This window comes from Eurosta solidaginis, chromosome 3 (genome assembly GCF_040869045.1).
Source record: "Eurosta solidaginis isolate ZX-2024a chromosome 3, ASM4086904v1, whole genome shotgun sequence".
NCBI lineage: Eukaryota > Metazoa > Arthropoda > Insecta > Diptera > Tephritidae > Eurosta > Eurosta solidaginis.
In genome coordinates, this window is record NC_090321.1 from 270,093,344 (window position 1) to 270,119,663 (window position 26,320).

A 26,320-nucleotide genomic window follows, 5' to 3' on the forward strand; every position below is an offset into this window, starting at 1 on the left:
CTCTGCTCAGCTGGGTATAAAAACATTTGCCATAAGTGGGCAAAATAAAGTTTATATAAATTACATTGCTTCTAAAAATTAAGCGCATTTGCGGTTTCTTATCACCTCTTGTAGCTGTTCTTGTTTTTTTCCTTTTAGAACAGAGGAAGCAACAACAAAAACTATGTATTATGCACGCATGAAGGATTGCAATTTTGTCAAATTTTTCTCAAAGGTGTTGGTCGTTAGTATTAGATTTCAGTTAAAAAAAAAAAAAAACAACAACAATTTCACAAAACATTAAATGTATATTTATGTTAGAGTGCCATGAGTAGATTTAGACTTTACGGTACAACTAAGTTGTTGTTTGAGGTTAAGAACTTTAATGTTAATTTAACGACCTCGCCACTCTTAATTTGCAGCGCATAAAAATTATCAAGCTGCTAAAAGATAGTAATGGTGTTGTGTGGTGTTTGTTCTCATACTATTACCCTCAGCTCTTCTCAGCATTGATGTCTTAAAAGTTTTACATCCATAAGACTTGCGTTCCAGAGGAATGGACACGCCCTCTATAGGGTAGGAAAAAAAATTAAAATATTCTGTTGCGTAGACCTAGTTTGTCTTATTACCAGGTCCTACAGAAAAAAAGTGAACTTTAATCTTACTAAAATCCAACAGTTTTTCCCCATTTAAACAATAATATAGAAATCACCGCGTTTGTCAAAACCCTTCAAACGGCCGGAGTAGACAGCCACATATGTGTTTGGACCAGGCATGCTTAACCAACGAAACGATATCATTTCGTTACGATAATCAACGTTAATAAACGAAACGAAGTCATTTCGTTTCGTTTATTAACGTTAAGATCGTCAAATTAACGAAATGATTTCGTTTCGTTTTCTGCCATATCAAAACGAAATCAAATCGTTTATGTTGATTATTAATTTCAAACTATGCTGGCAAAGCTGATTGATGGCGGAGTCATTAAAGGTGAAAGCATTAGCCAAGCTGATTGCAACTTTTCTCATGAATTTTGACAGTACAAACATTTCTCAGAGTATTTTTGACAGTACCAACAACGAATTACACAAACAAATTACATAGAGTTTGTGTGTGTATGTGCGCTCGTTGTTGCCACCTTACGGCTTCACCATGGCTATAGCATTGCCAGCACAATTCAAACATAAAGTATCACGTTTTTGTTAACGTTTTTAACGTTAACGAAAGCTTTTCGTTTCGGTTAAAAACGAGATACAATTTATCTTGATAATTTCTTTATCGATAATATTTCGAAGTGTTTCAACGGAAACGGTGGAAATTTTTTGATAAACGATTAGCTTAACGTTAAGGTGCATCCCTGGTTTGGACCCAATCACTGCTGGAGAACAGAACTATACAGGCAGACAGGGGTTCGATGACAACGACCCAAAACATGGGAGCACCCCAGCGTGGTTTTCCCTCCCCACTGCTGTATATTGTAGCATTGAACAAGATACTGTTCGAGATTGATAAGAATCGCAGCCTCGGGGCTTTTCCCACAAAGTTAAGCGAAATTCTACAGGGTGATCTTAGCAGGCTACATACCTGGCGGGCATCGAGCGGCGTTAATGTTAGCCCAAGCAAGACAAAACTGATATTCTTCAGCAACAGCAGCAAAATATCTGAATTTCGCCTGCGTTTACTAAACGACATAGAGCTCTCGCTTTCAGGAAGGTTAATTACTTTGCAGTCGAAATGATGTCTAAAACCGAAACTTACGATGTGGCCATAAGGTCAGTAGTCAGTAGTCATAAGGGTCATTCTATCGTACGGAGCGATAGTGTAGCGACCAGCCCTGTACAAGCAATACAACGTTGGAAAACGTAAAAAAGTACAAAGGGCAGCCTGTGAAGGGCTATTAGATAGGCAGTTAGATCGTGTTCAACGGTCGTGTTAAATGTTATCTTTGAACAGCTGCCACTAGACCTCTACATGTGCATTACAGCTACTACCTCTACCATAGCACTTAGGGAGTCTAGGTGCTGCAACGAGAAGCAGTATAGCCCCAGCGGTATTCTCGTATGGTTACATGATGTAGATTCCACAATAATCACCTTTCGCCCGCATTTAACTTTAATAAGTACTTTAATGTGCTGATACTCTCAAAAAGAGATTGCTCAGCCGGCATGGTATATAAGGAAGGTGTCACCTCACTCTTCTTCTGACGGGTCAAAAATAGACTGCGGAGTTAGTGCAAGGGTCTTCTGCGACATCGCACTCTCAAACCGTCTTCCAAACTCAGGTAGTAGTTTAAGCCGAGCTACCAAAAAAAAACAGAAGTTATGTTGCTTCCTGTTGGAGAACTTTGTGATCGGTAGTGAGGTATGCATATTAGCAGACAGCCAGGCAACGCTCATGGCGTTGCATTCATCACTTACGTCATCCAAGGCCGTCGATAACTGTAAGAGGGTGCCGTGCAATGCAGCAAACTCAGCGAATATTACACTTACAGGCGTACCAGGTCAGAGGAACGGCAATGAAAAATTGGATGAACTGGCAAAAGCCGGTGCATTGTTAGATATTACTAAGGCAGTCGCAGTACATCGACCGCTTACATCAATATAAGTGACATACGTACCGATCTCAAGAAAATCGCTATTCAAAAAAAAAAAAACAAAGCTTCCCCCGTAAGTAGGAACTGTTGCCGTGGGACTTTCAAGCATATAGTGGTATTAGATTAGAATATGATCTTACCCCACGAGTTGGCAAGGTCTTCTCATACTTAATGTACCCTACAACGACAATATTTTCACCTACTTTGGTGGATTATGGAGATAACAAATTTCGGAGTGGGAAAGCCGCATATATCGACGGCCGCGAAAAGCCGCATATATCGACGGCTGAATGAGGAATCGCCCTAATTTGGAAGATAGCACCATGAGGAAATCGACTCGGTATCAGCACGGTTTTACTTTACAATTCGAGTCAGAATTCAGACCAGGCTTGATTACCTATTTAGCGATTGAAAAACAATAATAATAATGCGGATTCAAACAAATTTATGTAAAGTTGTGAACGTACTAACAGATGGTTATCTAGATTAAAAATAAACAGCATCGAATATGAATAATGGCAAAATTAAAAAAAAAAACTGAAGCCTTCAAAATTGTTAGAAGCAACAAAGGCTATTATTTTTTCATTTTATATATGAATGTATCTATGTATATGTCAAATCACAATCATAAAATCAAACATAAAACTTAAAAAAATATAAAACAAGTAAGAACGGGAATATAATCGGCTGTGCCGAAGAATTCATACCTTTAATGAATCAACAATAATCTTATTCCATTCGTAATATCCAAATAATCGGCTGTATAAGATATGAAATATATAGTGAACAGATGTACATACCTAAACGATTTTTAAGATAAATATAAAATAAAAAAAGTAAAATAAAAGTATCCTCTGGGTAGCCGCTAAACACCCGTTTAGCGGTGAGCTAATGTGAGAAGGCGACAACCTGGCTAGGCCACTCTGACATAATCGGTTTAAGGGCTAACCGGGGGAGATTTCATCGGCAGCGTCTGTACACCTCTAGGTGCGGCTGCAAGCGGGCGTCTGTCTTGGAGCAAGCGGCTCGCTATATAAACGTGCCAAGTAATATTTTCACCACCGCTGAGCGGGTTGTGCGCTGGGCTTGGGACCCGCCACGTAAAACCATACTCCAATGAAATATAACAACAAGCCTCGGATAAATACACTCTCTATTGATGACGACCATGGCAAACGTTTGAAGGACAATGAATTGAGGGCATGCACCTGGAACGTCCGCTCCCTGAATGGGATTGGTGCAGATGCCCGGCTGGTTGATGTCCTCGTCAAAGCAAAATCCGACATCACCGCCATCCAAGAAATGCGTTGAACGAAGCAAGGAAGAAAGAAGATCAAAAATTGTGACATATATTGGAGTGGCCATGCGAATAAGCGCAGTTTCGGCGTCGGATTCGTGGTGGGAGAGAGACTTTGTTGCCAAGTGCTGGCGTTCACGCCTGTGGACGAGCGTCTCGCCGCTATTCGAATAAAAGCAAAATTTTTTAATATATCATTCATCTGCGCCCATGCGCCGACAGAGGAGAAAGACGATGAGGTGAAAGACACTTTTTATGAACAATTAGAACGCACATACGAGCGCTGCCCCCGTCATGATATAAAAGTCGTGCCTGGCGACTTTAACGCCAGGGTGGGCAAAGAAGGTGTTTTTGGCCCTACAGTCGGAAAGTTCAGCCTACACAATGAAACTTCTCCTAACGGACTGAGGCTGATTGACTTTGCCGGTGCTCGAAACATGGTCATATCAAGCACGAGGTTCATGCATAAAAATATACATCAAGCTACATGGCTGTCTCCTGATCGAAATACTCGCAATCAGATCGATCACGTTGTGATAGGCGGACGGCATGCCTCCAGTGTTTTAGATGTGCGAACGATCCGAGGACCTAACATCGATTCGGACCATTATCTCGTTGCAGCCAAAATACGCACCCGCCTTAACGCGGCTAAAAACAAGGAACAAAAAACACAAGGAAAGCTAGACGTCGAAAAGCTTCAATCACAACAGACTGCCAATGATTTCGCAACTCGACTCTCACACCTGCTCTCTGAGGGCACAACTCATCCTGAAGGAATACAGGAGCAGTGGGAGCATATCTCCAAAGCACTTCATACTGCCGCCGAGGAAAAAATTGGTTACCGGCGGCCACGAAAAAACAACTGGTATGATGAAGAATGCCGCGTTGCAACCGAAAGAAAAGACGCTGCCTACAGGGCTACGTTAAAAGCGAGCGCGACAAGAGGAGTGTGTGAACGCTATCGTGAGTTGAAAAGGGAAGCGAGACGCCTTTTCAGGAAGAAAAAAGCAGAAGCAGAAAGGCGTGAGTGCGAGGAGCTTGAGCTGCTAGCCACCAGGAATAACGCCCGAAAATTCTACCAAAAAATACGGCGACAGACGGAAGGTTTTAAGACCGGGGCAAACTCCTGTAGGAATGAAAACGGCGACCTTGTAACTGATGTCCAGAGAGTGCTTAGATTATGGAGGGAACACTTCTCTGCTCTCCTAAATGGAGGCAGCAAATCACCGCGCAGAGATGAAGAACCCGATCCCGCAATCGATGATGATGGAATATATGTCCCCCCGCCCGATTATGACGAAGTTAGAATAGCAATAACCAGATTGAAAAACAACAAGGCCGTGGGTGCTGATGGATTGCCTGCGGAGCTATTCAAGTTCGGCGGCGAGGAGTTGGTAAGGCGCATGCAGCAGCTTCTTAGCAAAATATGGGCGGACGAAAGCATGCCCGACGGTTGGAATCTAAGTGTTCTTTGCCCAGTCCACAAGAAGGGGGATGCTGCAAAATGCACCAACTATCGTGGAATCAGCCTTCTTAGTATCGCATATAAGGTCCTTTCAAGTGTATTGTGCGAAAGATTGAAGCCCACCGTGAACCGGCTGATTGGACCTTATCAGTGCGGCTTCGGACCTGGTAAATCTACCATCGACCAGATTTTCACAATGCGCCAAATCTTGGAAAAAACCCGTGAAAAGAGAATCGACACACATCACCTCTTCGTCGACTTTAAAGCCGCCTTCGACAGCACGAAAAGGAGCTGCCTATATGCCGCTATGTCTGAATTTGGTTTCCCCGCAAAACTTATACGGCTGTGCAAAATGACGTTGAGCAACACCATCAGCTCAGTCAGAATTGGGAAGGACCTCTCCGAGCCGTTCGAAACTAAACGAGGTTTCAGACAGGGTGACCCCCTATCGTGCGATTTCTTTAATTTGATGCTGGAGAAAATTATACTAGCTGCAGAACTTAACCGCACTGGAACAATATACTATAAAAGCGTGCAATTACTGGCATATGCTGATGACATTGATATCATCGGCCTAAACACCCGCGCTGTTAGTTCTGCTTACTCCAAGCTGGAAAAAGAAGCGGTAAAGATGGGTTTGATGGTGAATGAGGACAAAACGAAGTACCTGCTGTCATCGAGCAAAGAGTCAGCGCATATGCGCCTTGGCAACCACGCTACTGTTGGCAGGCATTATTTTCGAAGTAGTAAAAGACTTCGTTTATTTGGGAACCAGCATCAACACTAGCAACAATATCAGCACTGAAATCCAGCGAAGAATCAATCTTGCCAATAAATGCTACTTTGGACTAGGTAGGCAATTGAAAAGTAAAGTCCTCTCTCGGCGAACGAAAATCATACTCTACAAGTCACTTATCGTACCCGTCCTGCTATATGGGGCAGAAGCATGGACCATGACAACAGCAGATGAAGCGGCTTTGGGAGTGTTCGAGAGAAAAGTTCTTCGAAAGATTTACGGACCTCTACGCGTTGGCGATGGCGAGGACCGAAGCAGATTTAATGATGAGCTGTACGAGCTATACGCAGACATCAACATAGTCCAGCGAATTAAAACGCAGCGGCTGCGCTGGCTAGGCCATGTTATGCGAATGAAAGATGATGCTCCGGCCAAGAAAGTGTTTCTATCGGAACCCGCCTATGGAAGCAGAGGTAGAGGGCGGCCCCCACTCCGTTGAAAGGACCAGGTGGAAAACGATTTAAACTCCCTTGGTGTGACTAATTGGCGCCGGTTGGCGGAGCGAAGGAGCGTCTGGCGCGCCTTGTTGGACGGCCATAACCGTTTAGACGGTTAATCGCCAATTAAGTAAGTAAGTAAAATAAAAAATGGAAAAAACCACCTTATCTGAACGATCGGTTGTATGGGATATATATTATATATAGCTCCGATCAAAGTGATTTTTTCATGAAATCTTCTATGATATATTAAAATATATATCACCGAGTTTCACGTTTATGTTTTCTAAATTAAGGGAGAATTGGCCAAAATCGCCTTACCTGAACGATCGGTTGTATGGGAGATATATGTTATAGCGGTTCGATCCTACCGGATCCGACAAATGTCTAATATAATACAAAACAAGTAAGGAAGGCTAAGTTCGGGTGTAACCGAACATTACATACTCAGTTGAGAGCTATGGAGACAAAATAAGGGAAAATCACATCGTAGTAAAATGAACCTAGGGTAACCCTGGAATGTGTTTATATGACATGGGTATCAAATGGAAGGTATTAAAGAGTATTTTAAGAGGGAGTGGGTCATGGTTCTAAAGATGGACGCCATATAGGGATATCGTCATAACGGTGGACCAAATGAAAGTCTTAATGAGTATTTTAAAAGGGAGTGGGCCTTAGTTCTATGGGTGGACGCCTTTTCGAGATATCGCCATAAACGTGGACCAGGGGTGACTCTAGAATGCGTTTGTACAATATGGGTATAAAATGAAAGGTGTTAATGAGTATTTTAAAAGGGAGTGGGCCTAAGTTCTATAGGTGGACGCCTTTTCGAGATATCGCCATAAAGGTGGACCAGGGGTGATTCTAGAATTTGTTTGTACGATATGGGTATCAAATGAAAGGTATTAATGAGGGTTTTAAAAGGGACTGGTGGTAGTTGTATATGTGAAGGCGTTTTCGAGATATCGACAAAATGTGGACCAGGGTGACCCAGAACATCATCTTTCGGGTACCGCTAATTTATTTATATATGTAATACCACGAACAGTTATCCTTCCAAGATTCCAAGCGCTTTTGATTCCGCCCTGCAAAACTTTTTAATTTTCTTCTACTTAATATGGTAGGTGTCACACCCATTTTACAAAGTTTTTTTCTAAAGTTATATTTTGCGTCAATATACCAATCCAATTACCATGTTCATTCATCCTTTTTTTCTTATTTTCATTTTCTTTACATTTAATTTCTTTCCTGAGTCGTTTCACTTTCTCCTTTATACATCACAGATTTGTTGTCTGACTTCGCTCACGTATATTGTTTCCACATTAAACTACAGTGCAAATGTATTTAAGAAGGCGGCATGAATGTCAATGGCCTTATATATATAAACCCTACTTGAAAGAGCCTAAAGTCAGTAAAAACATCAGACCTCATGTTGAAAGCTTCAGATCAAGTAAACTAAGTTTTATAGATGACGCTAAATTTTTTGTGGGTATTCATGTACATACATACACTAATACAATGAATGGCAAAGAACTATTATCTGTAAATTCTTTTATGACATATCCAACAACAACAAAAAATCGCTTAGGTTAGATATTTAAGAGTTATGACAATTGTTCAAGTATGGTCACTTGTTAAATGCATTGGCTGGGTTGAAACATACACAAGCACATACACATACGACTCATAGTTAGATACTTGTAATAAACACGATCATAGCTCCACTTTGCAGAACTTAGATAAATGCTTAATTTGATTGGGTTGGTCAATAACACAATTCCAATATATACCCTGAAGTGAAACCTCATTGAAATAAACCAGTGGTGAAACTAGATGGTTAAATATTTTTTAGTCAATCTTGTCCGAAGAGACAAGACCTATTTCAAACCGGCATCAGTTAAAAACAAACAGTATACCTGCAGTTTACAGTTAGCTGCGTTTTTAGGCATATTGTGTGCTCATAATAATATTCGTTTCAAACTGACAGAAGCTATCCAACTTTGTTCGCGCCCTGCAAAAATCGTGGATCATGTGATCCACTTGTGTCATACTGGAGTACTCCATGGATTACTGTGATGTAATGCTGAGCTGGAGTATATGGTCCAGTCCTAGGATATCGCACTATTAATTGGACCATATTTGTTGTATGAATTGTGGTTAATTTTGGAGCACTCGCTTGGTGCATAGCGAGTACTCCATACATGCATGCATGGAATATTCGCGATTTTTGCAGGGCGGCTATTGAAGACTTTATAGTAAAGCGGGCATGGTCTGATTTGCGACCCGCAATTGGAAGTAGCAAACTATGGACCAGTTATATATATTATAGACTATTTACATCCCCAACTCTTTGCTGCACTCAGAGCCTGCAGGATAGATACATATCGGTAATTCCATCTTCATGAATGTACAGATCATTGGTGGGTCGACTTTTTTATCTTTATAACAATTCTGGGTTACGATAAGCGTCGTCCTAAGTCAGAGAGCGTGTTTGAAGATTAAGTATTTGCACTCTATGAATCGTGAAAGATTATATATGATTCGGAACACGTCAGGAACATAATAAGATGCTCGATTTAACAAGCGCGCTCAAGCGCTGTAAGAAGCTAGCCATTGGACTGCCGCATCCACATAGCTTTAATTTGAATTTGGTGCCCGACCGCCGTCACATACAGAAAAATGGGCTGATCGATAATGTAAGCAGTTCGTAGCTTTAAAGATTTTTTTAACGTGCAAAGAAAGCCTAAACTGGTCGTGTTCGCTTTATCTATTTTGAATCTACACGATTTACAAATAAACACAAGCTAATTTTTGGGTGTCGAAGAGCTCAGGCTTTTGTCTCCTAACATACCCAGCCCAAAAGGCTTACACTTACTGATCCTGCCAGAGGCGAAGCAGGAGCATAGGAAATGCTCAGCCGTCTGTAAGATATAACAGTTTGTTTGCCAAGGAATGGCTGTTGAGACCTCACTCCGGGCAAGTGGTCAGTAATCTAATTCTCAGGGACTTCCGTGTGGCTAGGTATTAAGAACCTATTTTGAAGTAGTAAGAGGGCTAGTCAACGCCTATTGTGCAGATTGGCTGATTACTGCCAGAGAATATACTTCTGCCCCTCTATCTAGCTTTCCCCACGACATAGTCCATGGCCTTGAAAAATTGCAAAAACCTTAGCCTGGAACACTGAGGTAAACTCCCCAGGAGAAAAGTGAGTTCGTTAATATTGTCTTCAACAAACCCGCCTGCTCCTGACCCATAGTCAGTTTTTAAGTCTTAAATTAAGGTTGTGCGGGCCGGATCAGTATTTGTATTAAAACAGCATTTTGGCACAGGGAATTCGACATGAAATAATTTCCTCCATGAAGGAAATGGTGGCATGATATCCTGTGGATTAAAAAACTGAGGGTTGTTTATATCGCAGTGCCTAGCAAACATCCATCTCGCAGCACTCAGCTCCTTTTTTATTCATCTGGTTGCTCATAGTTTAAGTCACTTTTCTTTCCGGGAAGTGGACCAGTTACCGACCTATTTGAAAAAGTCTTATTTATAGTGCGATTTGCTTGAAATTTAGTAAAGGAGTTCCTCTTCGACATGCTATATACTTGCACAACTTTCTTTCCGACATGTGGACCTGTACTATACCTTCACGTTAAAAGTTGTATAAATTATATCCGGCACGCCGGAAGACATCCCAAATGTTCGGTGCAAAATAAAACGTGGATGTTACAGTTGATGTATCACACTCGACGTGCATTTTATTAAATATATTAAATTACTTAGTTTACTTTAGTTAAACTTGACACAAACTCAGTTTTTTTTTGTTAGATAACTCAAATGCAAATTGTCAGTATATTAAATATTGTAGCCGTTCACTTAAAGCTCAAAAATTATAATGGCCGAGCCAATCACGCGCCCGGTTGCATTAGCCCGTGCGAGCGACATCAGCTGATGTGTGTTTTATGTGGTGAGATTGACCTTAGGGTGCCATTACAGACCAAGGGCATAACTATTCCAAAAAAACTTATTTTTTTGCAATTTGTTTGAAATGTATTGTTTAGGCAGTCTTTCGAAAAAAGAAAATAAGAGATCAAAGTGGTAATTGAAAAGGGGAAGAAGGAGAAGGGAGGAGATAAAAATGAAGAAAGTGCGAGAGGAAGATAAAAAGGGGAGGAAGCATGTGCAAAGAAGGAGATGAACAAGAATAGAGGAAGGTTCAGGGAGAGAAAAGAAAGTGGAAGTAGAAGAAAGAAAAATCGAAAATGCAAAAGGGTGAACATACGTTCTCTCCTAAGCAGGGATCAAATATGGAGAGAAAGAAGGAGAGTCAAGAAGTTTTATTTCTTTTGCAGAAGCTACAATATGAAAAATGCCTTTGTTTATTGGTAGAGTAATAACATCGCATGGAGGAATATTACCGGTAGGAGGACGGGTCAATTATCCATCTATACTTTATTTATATGAATGATAGTGATCTTAAAAATTGTGTTAGTTTCATATAGTTTCTTTTAGTTTTCTACAAACAAAGATCTTGAAATCGGTCGGCCAGGAAGCAGGTGTTCGATATTTGGTGTAGAGATTCCAAATATGAGGAAATTAAAGTAAGAGAGGGAGAGTGAATGGGAGTTCGAAAGGGAGTTGCAGTGGGAGTGGAACTAGGACTGGAAGTGCGAATGGGAATGTGATGTTTAGCGCAAGTGGGAGTGGTTGTAGGAGTAGGCATGGGATTCGGGAGTTGGAGTCGGATTAGGAGGCAGACAAATGAAATAAGGGATGTGCAAAAGTTATAAGACAAATAGAAGTTAGAGTAGAAGAGAATGGGATAGATAGTGAAGAGATGAACCTAGCCTCAATTTCTAAATGTAGGTAGACCAACTTATGGGCAGAACAAAGTCTGAGGGGTACTCTAGTTTAGTATAAAATATAGATATAATAAAATAAAATAAGCGTAAAAGCAAAGCTAACAAAAGCGCTTTAAAAAAACATGATCCTCAGTGCAATACTAGTTTCGAGTAGTCGGCAGCCAGTTAAATTACTGGCGGAGTAGCGCAAATGCATACACACACAAAATCTGAAGCAAACGCGTCACAATGTTGACATTTGTTATGACGTTTTGGTTATTAGTAATGCAGATATTTTGATTAAAATTGTTGCTACATTCGATTGCCGAATTTATTATAGTTAAATATTTGTGTATGTAAATATGAATGTTAGTGAATATTGCCGTTAATAGTTTGCGTGTGAGAGCCAAATTCGAAATAGAAGCAAAAATTTGTGTTTAACATAAAGAGGTGTCGTTACGGTAAACAGAACGAGTAGTTTGTGATGAATTATTAAGTTGAATACCAAACAGTTTAACCCATTGCTGGCCACCTGTGTCATGATACACATAATTGGAGTGTCATAGTGTAAGTAGTTTTAGGGGGCATAGTGGCTTAGCGGGAGTCATTGGTGCCGTTTGTCGTATCGCTGTAGTCCTATCCCTAACGTAATCAACTGTTTATCGTTACGACGGTTAACCAAAAACCAATTGGTTGGCTACGATACGGTTACGACCTTAGCGGCATCAATAATCGATTGCATTGATTCCCATAAGATTGGTCGAATCAGCTGTTATAAGGTTACCGATACGGTTACCGATAAAGCACCAATGTCTCCAGCTTTAGCATTTGGAAGATTCACAAAGTATCCCAATACTTCATCATGTCCTAAACATAGCGCCGATACACAATTTTATGATATTATGACAATATGACACTTTTTGAATACCCAAAATGACGTCAATAAAACAAAATCGCACGTTAATTTGCCTCAGCAATTAAAAGACAAATAAAATAATTAAGAAAATATTTTTAAGTTAAACGGTTTTATTGAAAACAATACTTACATTAAGTAATAATAATACTAAAAGCCAGAAAATAATTAGGTAGATCCTAGGTACTAGTCATCACACTCCTCATCAATCTAGGGCGTTGATCAGACAATTAAATAAAGGCGTTGGACGCGTCAAATTTTTATTGATAGTCATAAGTAAGACCAACTGAACCTTAATAAGGCTATGCTACGCCTCACAATTTTAGAAATTTCACGCGCCCAACGCTTTTATTTGTCTGATCAACGCCCTAGATTGATGAGGAGTGTGATGACTAGTACCTAGGACATACCTAATTATTTTCTATCTTTTAGTATTATCTTATAACTTTAAACGAGCAATTCTTGTATATTTGTATATTCGTATATTAGTATGTTTATATAGCCGAACGATCTCGGGAACGGCTCAACCGAATTTAAATGAAATTTGGTACAGAGATAATGTATCACCTTCTAAGACTTTCTACCTAGGTGTTGCCACTCAGAATGTTTCACAAGGTTGCCACCTATTCGAAATTAAAAAAAAATTGCATGAGATATGCCGATATGGGTATCAAACGAAAGGTATTTCACTCCGCATTATAATAGGGACATTTTTGAGTAGGGTTGCCATTTAGGGTTGGGGTAGTATTTGTATATTCGTATATGTGTATGTTTGTATAGCCGAACAATCTCGGGAACGGCTCAGTAGTAGTATTTGTATTGCCAAAAAAAATTGCATGAGATATGCCGATATGGGTATCAAACGAAAGGTATTTCACTCCGCATTACAACAGGGCCATTGTTGAGTAGGGTTGCCATTTACGATTGCCACCTATTCGAAATTTAAAAAAAAAAAATTGCATGAGATATGCCGATATGGGTATCAAACGAAAGGTACTTCACTCCGCATTACAATAGGGACATTTTTGAATAGGATGATGACATGTAGAACAAAGTATGTTATGCGGCATACTCGAAGATTGCCGAGTAAAGCTCGGTCGCCGAGGTACTTACTACTTAATGTAAGTATTGCTTTCAATAAAACCGTTTAACTTAAACATTTTTTTTATTTACTTTATTTCATAGGTCGCTTTCTAATAATGTATGTATTATGTGTTCCAAATATTAAACAAATCGGACCACAAATACGATTTTTGTGAAAATTTCGATCCTTGCGCCACCTAGCGGCGATTTTTTTTTATTATTGCATTGTCATCGGGTTCTGAACTATGTTCCAAGTTTCAAGCTTGTAGCTTATCGGGAAGTTACTTAAATTTTAATTACAAAATTCGCGCTGGCCGTGCAGCCTGTCAAGTCAACCTAAATAAAACTTTTTAATAAAAATAAAAAACCAATACTATACTAAAGTGGCTTTTTCATTTGAAACCGAAACTTTGATCATATGATCCCGAGAACAGTTTTTTGTTGTTGTATCAGCCTACTGACTTGTAAGATCGCAGGTTCGAATCGAGCTCAAGGCCTAACAATAATTATTTTATCTTATGATTATTATGATACAATTTTTCTTAAATGAAAATTTTTTTTAAATAAGAATAGAAGAAAGATGCATTTCGGGAACTGCTAAATTCCTTCATCGGCGACGTTTGAACGAGCTTTGGCATTTGTCTAAAAGTTTTCTTTGTTCTATTCTAATTTAAACAATTTTTTCATTTAAGAAAAATTGTATCATAACAATCACACAGTTCAATTCAAATCCGCGATATAATCCCGAAAACTTTAAAAAATAAGACAAGCAGCTGTGCCATTAAAATCACGCGCTCGTTCTGAAAACACTCTTTAAGAATTATGCCCTTGTCATATTTATTGACAATGGCCTATAAAGACTTGTTTACATATTTACACAGGTGGATGTGTCCCTACAAATAGCCTAGTGACTGATATGAAAAACTGATTCAAGATAGCCGACTCTCAGCGCTCATAAGCGGATGAGTACTTGTATATGCTAGTATTAGGGCCTTCAAATAAAAGAACTTTCACCATTATCGACAGTATATATCAGCATAAGAAAAATACTTAAAGTATTTAGATGTGCTATATAGAGAAGACTATGAATCCGAATTCGTTAGGTTTTCGATTCAAGTGTCACTGGACCGAAAAATGGATATAAAGTGCTATTATCATCTTTAGTTGACAGCTAATATCTGGGTGTGTGACAAGACAAATCAGGTTAGTTGAGAGACTGCCTACAGCAATGCCGTTCGATTATGTCTTTTGGCAGCTGGAAAACATCAACACACACAAATATGGGTATGTGTATACTTAACAATGAAGAATATTATTTTCGTGTAAAAACAAAGAGTTTTGTTGCCACAAACAAATATGTTAACTTCATACCAGAAACTCATGTTTAATTTCTTTTGCAATTTTTATACTCAGCTGAGCAGAGCTCACAGAGTATATTAATTTTGTTCGCATAATGGCACCCCGTAACGGCATAAAGTAATCGAGATAGATATAGACTTCTATATATCAAAATCATCTGGGCGAAACAAGAAATTCATTTAGCCATGTCCGTCCTTCCGTCTGTCCGTAAACAAGAGTCAATTTTGAGGTATCATAATGAAATTTGGTATGTAAGTTTGTAATGCCGCTTTCAGTAGCATCACAAGTATTTCATATAAGGTGTTTTTTTTTTTTCAAGCGAGCTTGAAAAAACGCTTTAACTAGCTAAACAGTTTCATTATGCCAAAACCATACAGATGGTGGAAGTTTATCAGCTAACTGTTACTTTTTTTAGCTGCTATGACATTTCCACTTCTAGCGCAGTAAGTTTTTGACACTCAACCAGAGAATTACAAAAACAAAATACATGAAATGCGTGTGTTTGTTTGTATGTATGTCACCCTGCCGCCACGCTGTTATTTTGTTATTTTTGTTTATCTGCACGTTCGTATGTTCATTTCATTCGGTCGTTCACAATAGTGCCCAATTTTCGAATATGCAACACTATACAACACTATCAATCAGGTCGACAATTACCTAAGCGGTTTCAACTGAAAGCGCTTAGCAAACTCAACTCGATTACTTTTTATTGTTGCTAGCTAGTGTTTTAATTGTACTAGTTAGCAACGAAATACAGCTATAGTTATCGCTATATACGCCCATACGTGCCACTGTAACAGCGATCAGTAAGCGCATGCAAGGCACAAGAGAATATGCAAATCATCACTAGCAAGCTTTCATTCGCGCGCCAATCGCCTAGCACAAGTGCGCTAAACTTCTCATTTACTTTATATCTACTTATATTTAAGTAGAAACGTTTGGTACATATTGATGATCGAAAGTGCGACCTACGGTGAGGTTTGTACCACAACTTGTGCGAACAATTAAATCCCCTTGCCCTGCACAGGTCCACCACTTGCGTTGTATTAGTGGTGATTTCGGTCATCGACTACTTTTGGTGTGTCCGGAGACTGGGTAGCGAAGGAATCCCACTCCTACCTCCCCTTCTCCCAGACACTGGTGCTTCCTCAGCTTCCGAGCCAGGACATTGTTAGAGGTAATCGCGCCAAGCGTGCATTGATTTTACCAATCATCGGTTGCTAGAAAATCGATTCACAGCTGCGTTCGAAGGCGCCTGCATCCATCCACCACCTCATCCACCAATCCACCGATCAACCACCAGAGACGATTTCACCAACCATCGGCTGCTTGGAAATCGACCCGCCACCATCCATCAATCGACCGATCCGCCGTCCAGCCGTCCAGCGTCGGTTTCAGCAACCGCCGGTTGCTTGGGAACCGACCCGCCGACATCCGACTAATCCACCGATCCGCCGACCAACGTCGATTTCTTCTACCATCGGCTGCCGACATCCATAGGTGTTTTTCTCGACTCTGGATTGGCTGACTGCTAACCCAGCCATCGACGAACTCCCCTTACAAGTTCCTGGGCACACATCTCATATAGCTATTTAAAATGTACGAAATCGGACTATAACTACGCCCACTTTTTCGATATCGAAATTCTCGAAAAACCGAAAAAGTGAAACTTGGTAGGTGGGTTGACCTTATGAAGAAGAATAGAAAACTTGTAAAATTTTGGACAATGGGCTTGGCACCGCCCACTTTCAAAAGAAGGTAATTTAAAAGTTTTGCAAGCTGTAATTTGGCAGCTGAGTATGAATTGTTTGGCTACACCTGAAGTTAGCCTACCTTACTTGTTTGTTGTCTTCTTATGTAATCAAACCAATTTAACACAAATTTTATGTTATGTATGTAAATGCATGATTGGCAATATACCTGTAAACAGTTAACAGCAAACCCCTGGCGGGAAAGCTTCGCATATGAGCCAATCATCTTATACAGGTATGGGCACTCCCCAAGCTGTCTATGAGATGGTATTATAATTGAGCACTTATGAGTTTACTCATTCATTCTAGACCTATTTTTGTGAGTGAGTAATTACAATCCACACTCTGGTAATATCACTTTATGCACGAGATATTTTTGAAAATGGAAGCTAAGGTTTTTCCACCGAGGGAAAGGCCTAGACCACACAGTCTTATGAACTAAAGGAAGACTGGTAAAGGCACTCCTTTTGAAGTGGCCTTCGCCATTTGGCTTACAGCTATTCAAACATGTGGTCATTAACTCACAATCTAACGCTACTTTGAGCGTGCTGACCTTCACTTTTTAGAAAATAAAGATTTTAACCACAATTTTCTTTCCATTCCATCACTATTCAGCCTTTTTTCTATAACTTTCAGAAATCATGTTTTGGTCTTCCACTGTCTAGGAAAAACCTTTGGATTGCAAATTACCTCGCAAGTTCATCAGTCATGCAGGTTTCTTCGAAGTAGCTATAATCATAGGCCCAGATAAGGTGCGGCTTTTTTTGTTGGTATACACTCTGCTTCTAACTAAAGATAAATAAGTCTTCTCCTAACGTTTTTGCTCCTAGTTACTTTGAAACGTCTGCCAGTAGAGGTATTGAAAAGTTCCAGTCGGTTCCAGCCGTGTCTGCTGGAAATGTTTATTGTCAAGTTGCTTTCTGATCAGGTGACACGTAGCAAAATTATCTCATCAAACTTAGCAGGGAATTATAAACTGGCCTATGGGCTTGATTCCTCTATTTATTATTACTATTGCGCATGGAAGCACTGCGACCTTTGTGCAGATGTATCGTGCATGCCCTTTCAGCCAAATTTTGTATGTGGAGGCTTTTAATGTATCTAAGTACCTCTGCAGGCTTTTTACTCCATATCACATAGGGGTAAGAGTCGCACCACCTAGATGGGAGAGTATCTGCCTTGCCAGAGCGACGAATTCGCAAAAAATGTGAACCGGCGTTTCATCCTCCAGCTCATAGACACGACAAATCGGATAGATTTAACTTACTTCGGTGATATCGTAGACGACAGTGCCCCGTATAGTACCCAGTGAGAGTTCGTAGGTCCTCCCTGCTTAGATTAACGAGTTTGGCTGATATTTTCGTTGCGGGAAGTATAAACAGTTTGGCCTGTCTTTGCCCTGGGCAGTTAATCCAGTGACGTCTGAATTGTTTTGTTTCCCAGTTACTTATGGTTTCCCTGGTGGGTGCTTTAGTGAGTCCATAAAAGGGCTCTGGACCATATATTAATGCTGTAGCACCCTACTTTGCTAGGTAATCTGCATGTTCATTACCTTCATGTCTCTGATGTCAGGAAACCCATCCTAACAAAACCTTGTTTTTGGCTCCCAGGTCATTAAGGATTTTATTTCAGTCATCCACTAGCTTAGATGTAACTGTTTAGGATTGCAAGGTACGCAAGGCCACCTGGCTGTCCGACATAATGTAGATGATCTTCGAGGATGAGCCTCTCCGTAGGCATTCCCTACCGCAAACTTCCATTGCATTGATTCCTCTATAATTTTTAATATTGAAAGGCATAACCCCAACGAGTCCAAAATCCGACCTAGCTCATCGAAGCTAAATTTTAAAAAACATTACTAGTTTTATCATTATTTCTAGCAGCAATTGTATAAAGTCAAATAGATTCACTATCAGCCACATATTTATGAAGATATGAAAAACTCCCCAAGAAATATTATTTGAAATTGGTTTCTACTATCACTTTTTTTCTAGCTGGCTTGAGGTCTGAGTTGAAATAAAAACACAAGGGTTTTTTATATATTACCAATATATTTCGATTACACACGGTAATCGTCTTCAGGGTGAACACTACAAAACATAAAACAACAAAATAAATAAATAAATAACAAATTTCCTAACATACAAATTTAAAAAAAAATTATAACATACATTTTTTACACGTGTGTATCACTTGACGTGGAGTTTATCACTGATCGTTTGTTTGTCAACAAATATCTATAGAAGCTAGCAGAGTTATCTACGTCCGTTTTATAGTTCATTCGTTTACTGGTTGGTGTGTTAATAATGTGAAGCATTTCCAGAGTAAATCGTTTTCTGTAATGTTGTTCTTGTTGAAGAATAGTAGCTTTGTCAAAGTTTGGTGAGTGGGAGTTTTCAGTACAGTGGGTCATAAGTGCAGTTTTTTGGTTTGCAGTATGTTGGCAATATTTGTAATCCGATTTGTGTTGCGCTAGTCTAGTTTTAAGTTTGCCTTTTGTTGTTCCAATATATACGCTGTGGCATGGTTGGTTGTTTTTTCCATTGCAAGGAATTTCGTAAACTATATTGCTTTTTTCTGTATGTGGAATTTTTGATTTTGTTTGATTATATATGTTTTTTAATGTATTTATCGGCTTATGGGCTATTTTTACTTCATCTTTGTTGTAGCAGTCTGATTTGGCCAATCGTTCCGACAATTTTGGCACATAAGCTACTGACTTAAATATTTTCTGCGGTTTTTCTTTTTCTTTTTCTTGATTCTTTTCTTCTTGATATTTATTTAAAAGTGTTTTAATTATGTTTTCAGGAAAATCATTTCTTCTTAACAAAAGTTTTATTTCATTTTTAATTTCCTCGTGGTAAGTGTCGTCCGTAATTTCTAACATTCTTCTTATACAGCCCATTGCTGTATTCATTATCATCGTCTTTGGATGCTTTGAGTAAAAGTTGATGATTCGTCCTGTTGATGTTGATTTCTTATACCACTTTAACTTCAATTCGTTTTTGCTTCTAATAACAACTGAGTCAAGATATGGTAGTTTTCCGTCTTCTTCAAGTTCCATTGTAAAATTTATATATTTATTGAAAGAGTTTAGTGTGTCTAGCGTACTTTTTACATCATCTTCGTGTATTATAGCAAATAGATCGTCGACATATTTTGTGAGTAATCTGGGTACTCTTGCTAATTTCGTTGTTGTGTTCTCTAATAGTTTTTCCATCACTATATCGGCAATTACTGGTGATGTTGGGGATCCCATCGGCAATCCTTTTAGCTGTGTATACAATATATCATTGAATTTGAAATACCTATTTTCTTCGATGCAAAACGTAAGTATTTCCATAAACAGTTTTTTTGGTATATTTGTGTGTTCTTCTATTTTCATCCAATTGTCTCTTATGATCTCAAGGGCTAATTGTGTGGGAATGCTGGGAAACAGGGAAATTACGTCGAAAGATATTAGCTTTTCATTGTCAGAAATGTAGGTGTTTTTAATTTTTGTTTTAAACTCAAGTGTATTTTTAATGTTGTATGCCGAGTTTGCTGTTGCGTTTTTCAATATATCTGCTATATATTTGCATAGGCTATGTGCTGGCGATCCAGTGGCCGAACAGATTGGCCTGAGCGGTGTTCCTTCCTTATGTAGTTTTGGTAGTCCATATATCCTCGGAGGTAAAGCTGTTGTTGTAGATAATTTATTTTTCTCTATTTTTGAAATTAAATCCAATTTATAAAGTTTGTCGACCAGACTGTTATTTTTGCTTTGTAGTCTCGATGTAGGGTCCTGTCTTTGAACCCTATACATTGTCAAGTCGTTTAATATATCGCCCATTTTCTTATTGTAGTCACTTATATCCATAGCTACCGTTTTGTTGCCTTTGTCAGATGTTAATATACGAATGTTTTTATTTTTACTAAGAAATTTCCGAGTCCGTCCCACTGTATCAGTTATTGCACGATCTATTGTACTTTGCCTATTTGTTGTTGTATGGTCTTTTATAAGTAATGAGAGTTTTGTTCTTGCTTCATCTTGTTTCTCTTTAACTTTAATTGTTTGTACAAGATTCTCTCCATCAGCTATATATTTGAATAAAGGAAATTTTGTATTCTCGATTGGAAGCGCAAATTTTGGACCTTTTGTCAAAAGCGTTTGTATGTCTGATGGAAACTCGACTTTCGTTTTGTTTACGAACCAACCTTCATTTTTATTGTTGTCAGCAAAGAGATGATTTCCATTTTGACGCAGTTTGTCGTGTTTTGCTTCTTGTCGTTTCTTTAGAGTTGTTGTGAGTTTTTTTGCGACTTTTGTTTCACTTTGAAGTAATTTCTCAAAATCTCCCGCGTTTAGATATTCCTTAAGTTTTGTTTTTGTTTGTTCCATCTGTTGCTGCTGTCTTTTTAGTATGTTGTGTTTTTGTTTTATTAGCAGACTAAGGATTTTTGTGTGAAAACAGTATGTATGTCTATCTAATGTTCTGTCTATGTCTGTTTGTGTATAACGATCAAATATGAACAAGCTGTTACATTTTGTAGAATTTTTAATAAAATTAGGAACTAACTTAGATTTTCTGCACTTTAAAAGGAACTTCATATTACATTTTTGCTTTACCACTTTTTTTGAAATATACTGTAATTTATTTATTAATGCTCTGGCGTTGTTGCTGTTGGTTTTGATTTGAGTATAATCCATTTTATTGTTGCATGTATACGGCGTGCCTTCCGTCTTTATAAATTTTGATTTTGGCGACCTTTTTGTTAACGAATCACTTTTTTTCTAGCTGGCTTGAGGTCTGAGTTGAAATAAAAACACAAGGGTTTTTTATATATTACCAATATATTTCGATTACACACGGTAATCGTCTTCAGGGTGAACACTACAAAACATAAAACAACAAAATAAATAAATAAATAACAAATTTCCTAACATACAAATTTAAAAAAATTATAACATACATTTTCTACACGTGTGTATCACTTGACGTGGAGTTTATCACTGATCGTTTGTTTGTCAACAAATATCTATAGAAGCTAGCAGAGTTATCTACGTCCGTTTTATAGTTCATTCGTTTACTGGTTGGTGTGTTAATAATGTGAAGCATTTCCAGAGTAAATCGTTTTCTGTAATGTTGTTCTTGTTGAAGAATAGTAGCTTTGTCAAAGTTTGGTGAGTGGGAGTTTTCAGTACAGTGGGTCATAAGTGCAGTTTTTTGGTTTGCAGTATGTTGGCAATATTTGTAATCCGATTTGTGTTGCGCTAGTCTAGTTTTAAGTTTGCCTTTTGTTGTTCCAATATATACGCTGTGGCATGGTTGGTTGTTTTTTCCATTGCAAGGAATTTCGTAAACTATATTGCTTTTTCCTGTATGTGGAATTTTTGATTTTGTTTGATTATATATGTTTTTTAATGTATTTATCGGCTTATGGGCTATTTTTACTTCATCTTTGTTGTAGCAGTCTGATTTGGCCAATCGTTCCGACAATTTTGGCACATAAGCTACTGACTTAAATATTTTCTGCGGTTTTTCTTTTTCTTTTTCTTGATTCTTTTCTTCTTGATATTTATTTAAAAGTGTTTTAATTATGTTTTCAGGAAAATCATTTCTTCTTAACAAAAGTTTTATTTCATTTTTAATTTCCTCGTGGTAAGTGTCGTCCGTAATTTCTAACATTCTTCTTATACAGCCCATTGCTGTATTCATTATCATCGTCTTTGGATGCTTTGAGTAAAAGTTGATGATTCGTCCTGTTGATGTTGATTTCTTATACCACTTTAACTTCAATTCGTTTTTGCTTCTAATAACAACTGAGTCAAGATATGGTAGTTTTCCGTCTTCTTCAAGTTCCATTGTAAAATTTATATATTTATTGAAAGAGTTTAGTGTGTCTAGCGTACTTTTTACATCATCTTCGTGTATTATAGCAAATAGATCGTCGACATATTTTGTGAGTAATCTGGGTACTCTTGCTAATTTCGTTGTTGTGTTCTCTAATAGTTTTTCCATCACTATATCGGCAATTACTCTGCTAGCTTCTATAGATATTTGTTGACAAACAAACGATCAGTGATAAACTCCACGTCAAGTGATACACACGTGTAAAAAATGTATGTTATAATTTTTTTTAAATTTGTATGTTAGGAAATTTGTTATTTATTTATTTATTTTGTTGTTTTATGTTTTGTAGTGTTCACCCTGAAGACGATTACCGTGTGTAATCGAAATATATTGGTAATATATAAAAAACCCTTGTGTTTTTATTTCAACTCAGACCTCAAGCCAGCTAGAAAAAAAGTGATTCGTTAACAAAAAGGTCGCCAAAATCAAAATTTATAAAGACGGAAGGCACGCCGTATACATGCAACAATAAAATGGATTATACTCAAATCAAAACCAACAGCAACAACGCCAGAGCATTAATAAATAAATTACAGTATATTTCAAAAAAAGTGGTAAAGCAAAAATGTAATATGAAGTTCCTTTTAAAGTGCAGAAAATCTAAGTTAGTTCCTAATTTTATTAAAAATTCTACAAAATGTAACAGCTTGTTCATATTTGATCGTTATACACAAACAGACATAGACAGAACATTAGATAGACATACATACTGTTTTCACACAAAAATCCTTAGTCTGCTAATAAAACAAAAACACAACATACTAAAAAGACAGCAGCAACAGATGGAACAAACAAAAACAAAACTTAAGGAATATCTAAACGCGGGAGATTTTGAGAAATTACTTCAAAGTGAAACAAAAGTCGCAAAAAAACTCACAACAACTCTAAAGAAACGACAAGAAGCAAAACACGACAAACTGCGTCAAAATGGAAATCATCTCTTTGCTGACAACAATAAAAATGAAGGTTGGTTCGTAAACAAAACGAAAGTCGAGTTTCCATCAGACATACAAACGCTTTTGACAAAAGGTCCAAAATTTGCGCTTCCAATCGAGAATACAAAATTTCCTTTATTCAAATATATAGCTGATGGAGAGAATCTTGTACAAACAATTAAAGTTAAAGAGAAACAAGATGAAGCAAGAACAAAACTCTCATTACTTATAAAAGACCATACAACAACAAATAGGCAAAGTACAATAGATCGTGCAATAACTGATACAGTGGGACGGACTCGGAAATTTCTTAGTAAAAATAAAAACATTCGTATATTAACATCTGACAAAGGCAACAAAACGGTAGCTATGGATATAAGTGACTACAATAAGAAAATGGGCGATATATTAAACGACTTGACAATGTATAGGGTTCAAAGACAGGACCCTACATCGAGACTACAAAGCAAAAATAACAGTCTGGTCGACAAACTTTATAAATTGGATTTAATTTCAAAAATAGAGAAAAATAAATTATCTACAACAACAGCTTTACCTCCGAGGATATATGGACTACCAAAACTACATAAGGAAGGAACACCGCTCAGGCCAATCTGTTCGGCCACTGGATCGCCAGCACATAGCCTATGCAAATATATAGCAGATATATTGAAAAACGCAACAGCAAACTCGGCATACAACATTAAAAATACACTTGAGTTTAAAACAAAAATTAAAAACACCTACATTTCTGACAATGAAAAGCTAATATCTTTCGACGTAATTTCCCTGTTTCCCAGCATTCCCACACAATTAGCCCTTGAGATCATAAGAGACAATTGGATGAAAATAGAAGAACACACAAATATACCAAAAAAACTGTTTATGGAAATACTTACGTTTTGCATCGAAGAAAATAGGTATTTCAAATTCAATGATATATTGTATACACAGCTAAAAGGATTGCCGATGGGATCCCCAACATCACCAGTAATTGCCGATATAGTGATGGAAAAACTATTAGAGAACACAACAACGAAATTAGCAAGAGTACCCAGATTACTCACAAAATATGTCGACGATCTATTTGCTATAATACACGAAGATGATGTAAAAAGTACGCTAGACACACTAAACTCTTTCAATAAATATATAAATTTTACAATGGAACTTGAAGAAGACGGAAAACTACCATATCTTGACTCAGTTGTTATTAGAAGCAAAAACGAATTGAAGTTAAAGTGGTATAAGAAATCAACATCAACAGGACGAATCATCAACTTTTACTCAAAGCATCCAAAGACGATGATAATGAATACAGCAATGGGCTGTATAAGAAGAATGTTAGAAATTACGGACGACACTTACCACGAGGAAATTAAAAATGAAATAAAACTTTTGTTAAGAAGAAATGATTTTCCTGAAAACATAATTAAAACACTTTTAAATAAATATCAAGAAGAAAAGAATCAAGAAAAAGAAAAAGAAAAACCGCAGAAAATATTTAAGTCAGTAGCTTATGTGCCAAAATTGTCGGAACGATTGGCCAAATCAGACTGCTACAACAAAGATGAAGTAAAAATAGCCCATAAGCCGATAAATACATTAAAAAACATATATAATCAAACAAAATCAAAAATTCCACATACAGAAAAAAGCAATATAGTTTACGAAATTCCTTGCAATGGAAAAAACAACCAACCATGCCACAGCGTATATATTGGAACAACAAAAGGCAAACTTAAAACTAGACTAGCGCAACACAAATCGGATTACAAATATTGCCAACATACTGCAAACCAAAAAACTGCACTTATGACCCACTGTACTGAAAACTCCCACTCACCAAACTTTGACAAAGCTACTATTCTTCAACAAGAACAACATTACAGAAAACGATTTACTCTGGAAATGCTTCACATTATTAACACACCAACCAGTAAACGAATGAACTATAAAACGGACGTAGATAACTCTGCTAGCTTCTATAGATATTTGTTGACAAACAAACGATCAGTGATAAACTCCACGTCAAGTGATACACACGTGTAAAAAATGTATGTTATAATTTTTTTTAAATTTGTATGTTAGGAAATTTGTTATTTATTTATTTATTTTGTTGTTTTATGTTTTGTAGTGTTCACCCTGAAGACGATTACCGTGTGTAATCGAAATATATTGGTAATATAAAAAAAAACCCTTGTGTTTTTATTTCAACTCAGACCTCAAGCCAGCTAGAAAAAAAGTGATTCGTTAACAAAAAGGTCGCCAAAATCAAAAGGTTTCTACTATATATATTTCCAATTAACAAGCTTTTTCTATAAACAAAGAAAGAATATAGATTGCAACAATGTTGCACCTACAAATAAGTTCATAGATAGTGAAACCACAAAAACCACTGTAACTGATAAGCGCCAATGTTAGTATGGAGCTCAAAAAGTGCAAAGTGAGCTGACAAACATTCATGAGTAGCACACGAACATTAGACTCATCAAAAAAACAAACGAAACATCTCCTATTTCAAGGTAATGGGGTAAATGCCATTTCGTATACTGAAAGAAAAAGACTGGTAAAATCAACCGAAATACCGGTCAATTCAACCGAAATTTCTGTCAATTTTTATCCATCACAACAAGATGTTGAATCAACTGCGCACAAATCGTTGATTCGTAATTGACCGTTTTAGTAATCAAATGAACAAAAAAAAGTTATTGCGACAGCTTTGTATGAAAGTACCTATGTTGCCATATAAATATGTAAATAAATGTAAGGCGCGATAACCTCGAAACAGATTTTAGGCCGAACTTCTCTTCCAATTTGCGTCGTGCTCCTTTTTAATTTTTGTTACAAATTGGCGGGACGGGACCTACATGTTTTATGCCGACTCCGAACGACATCTGCAAGGCATATGAGTTTTCACTGAGAGCATTTCATGGCAGAAATACACTTGGAGTGCTTGCCGAACAATGCCGAGGGGCGACCC

The 26,320-nt window shown here is 37.8% G+C and overlaps 2 protein-coding genes across 2 annotated transcripts in view; one reads left to right on the forward strand and one right to left on the reverse strand.

Moving 5' to 3' along the window:
• LOC137245567 (transcription factor SPT20 homolog) overlaps positions 1 to 26,320 on the reverse strand; it is a 534,100-nt gene that overhangs the window by 422,213 nt on the left and 85,567 nt on the right. The window lies entirely within an intron of this gene.
• Positions 22,532 to 25,389, forward strand: LOC137245568 (uncharacterized). Its single transcript, XM_067776457.1, has 2 exons — positions 22,532 to 22,611; positions 22,692 to 25,389. The coding sequence occupies exon 2, from the start codon at positions 22,876 to 22,878 to the stop codon at positions 25,387 to 25,389; it is 2,514 nt and encodes an 837-aa protein (XP_067632558.1). The 5' UTR covers positions 22,532 to 22,611; positions 22,692 to 22,875.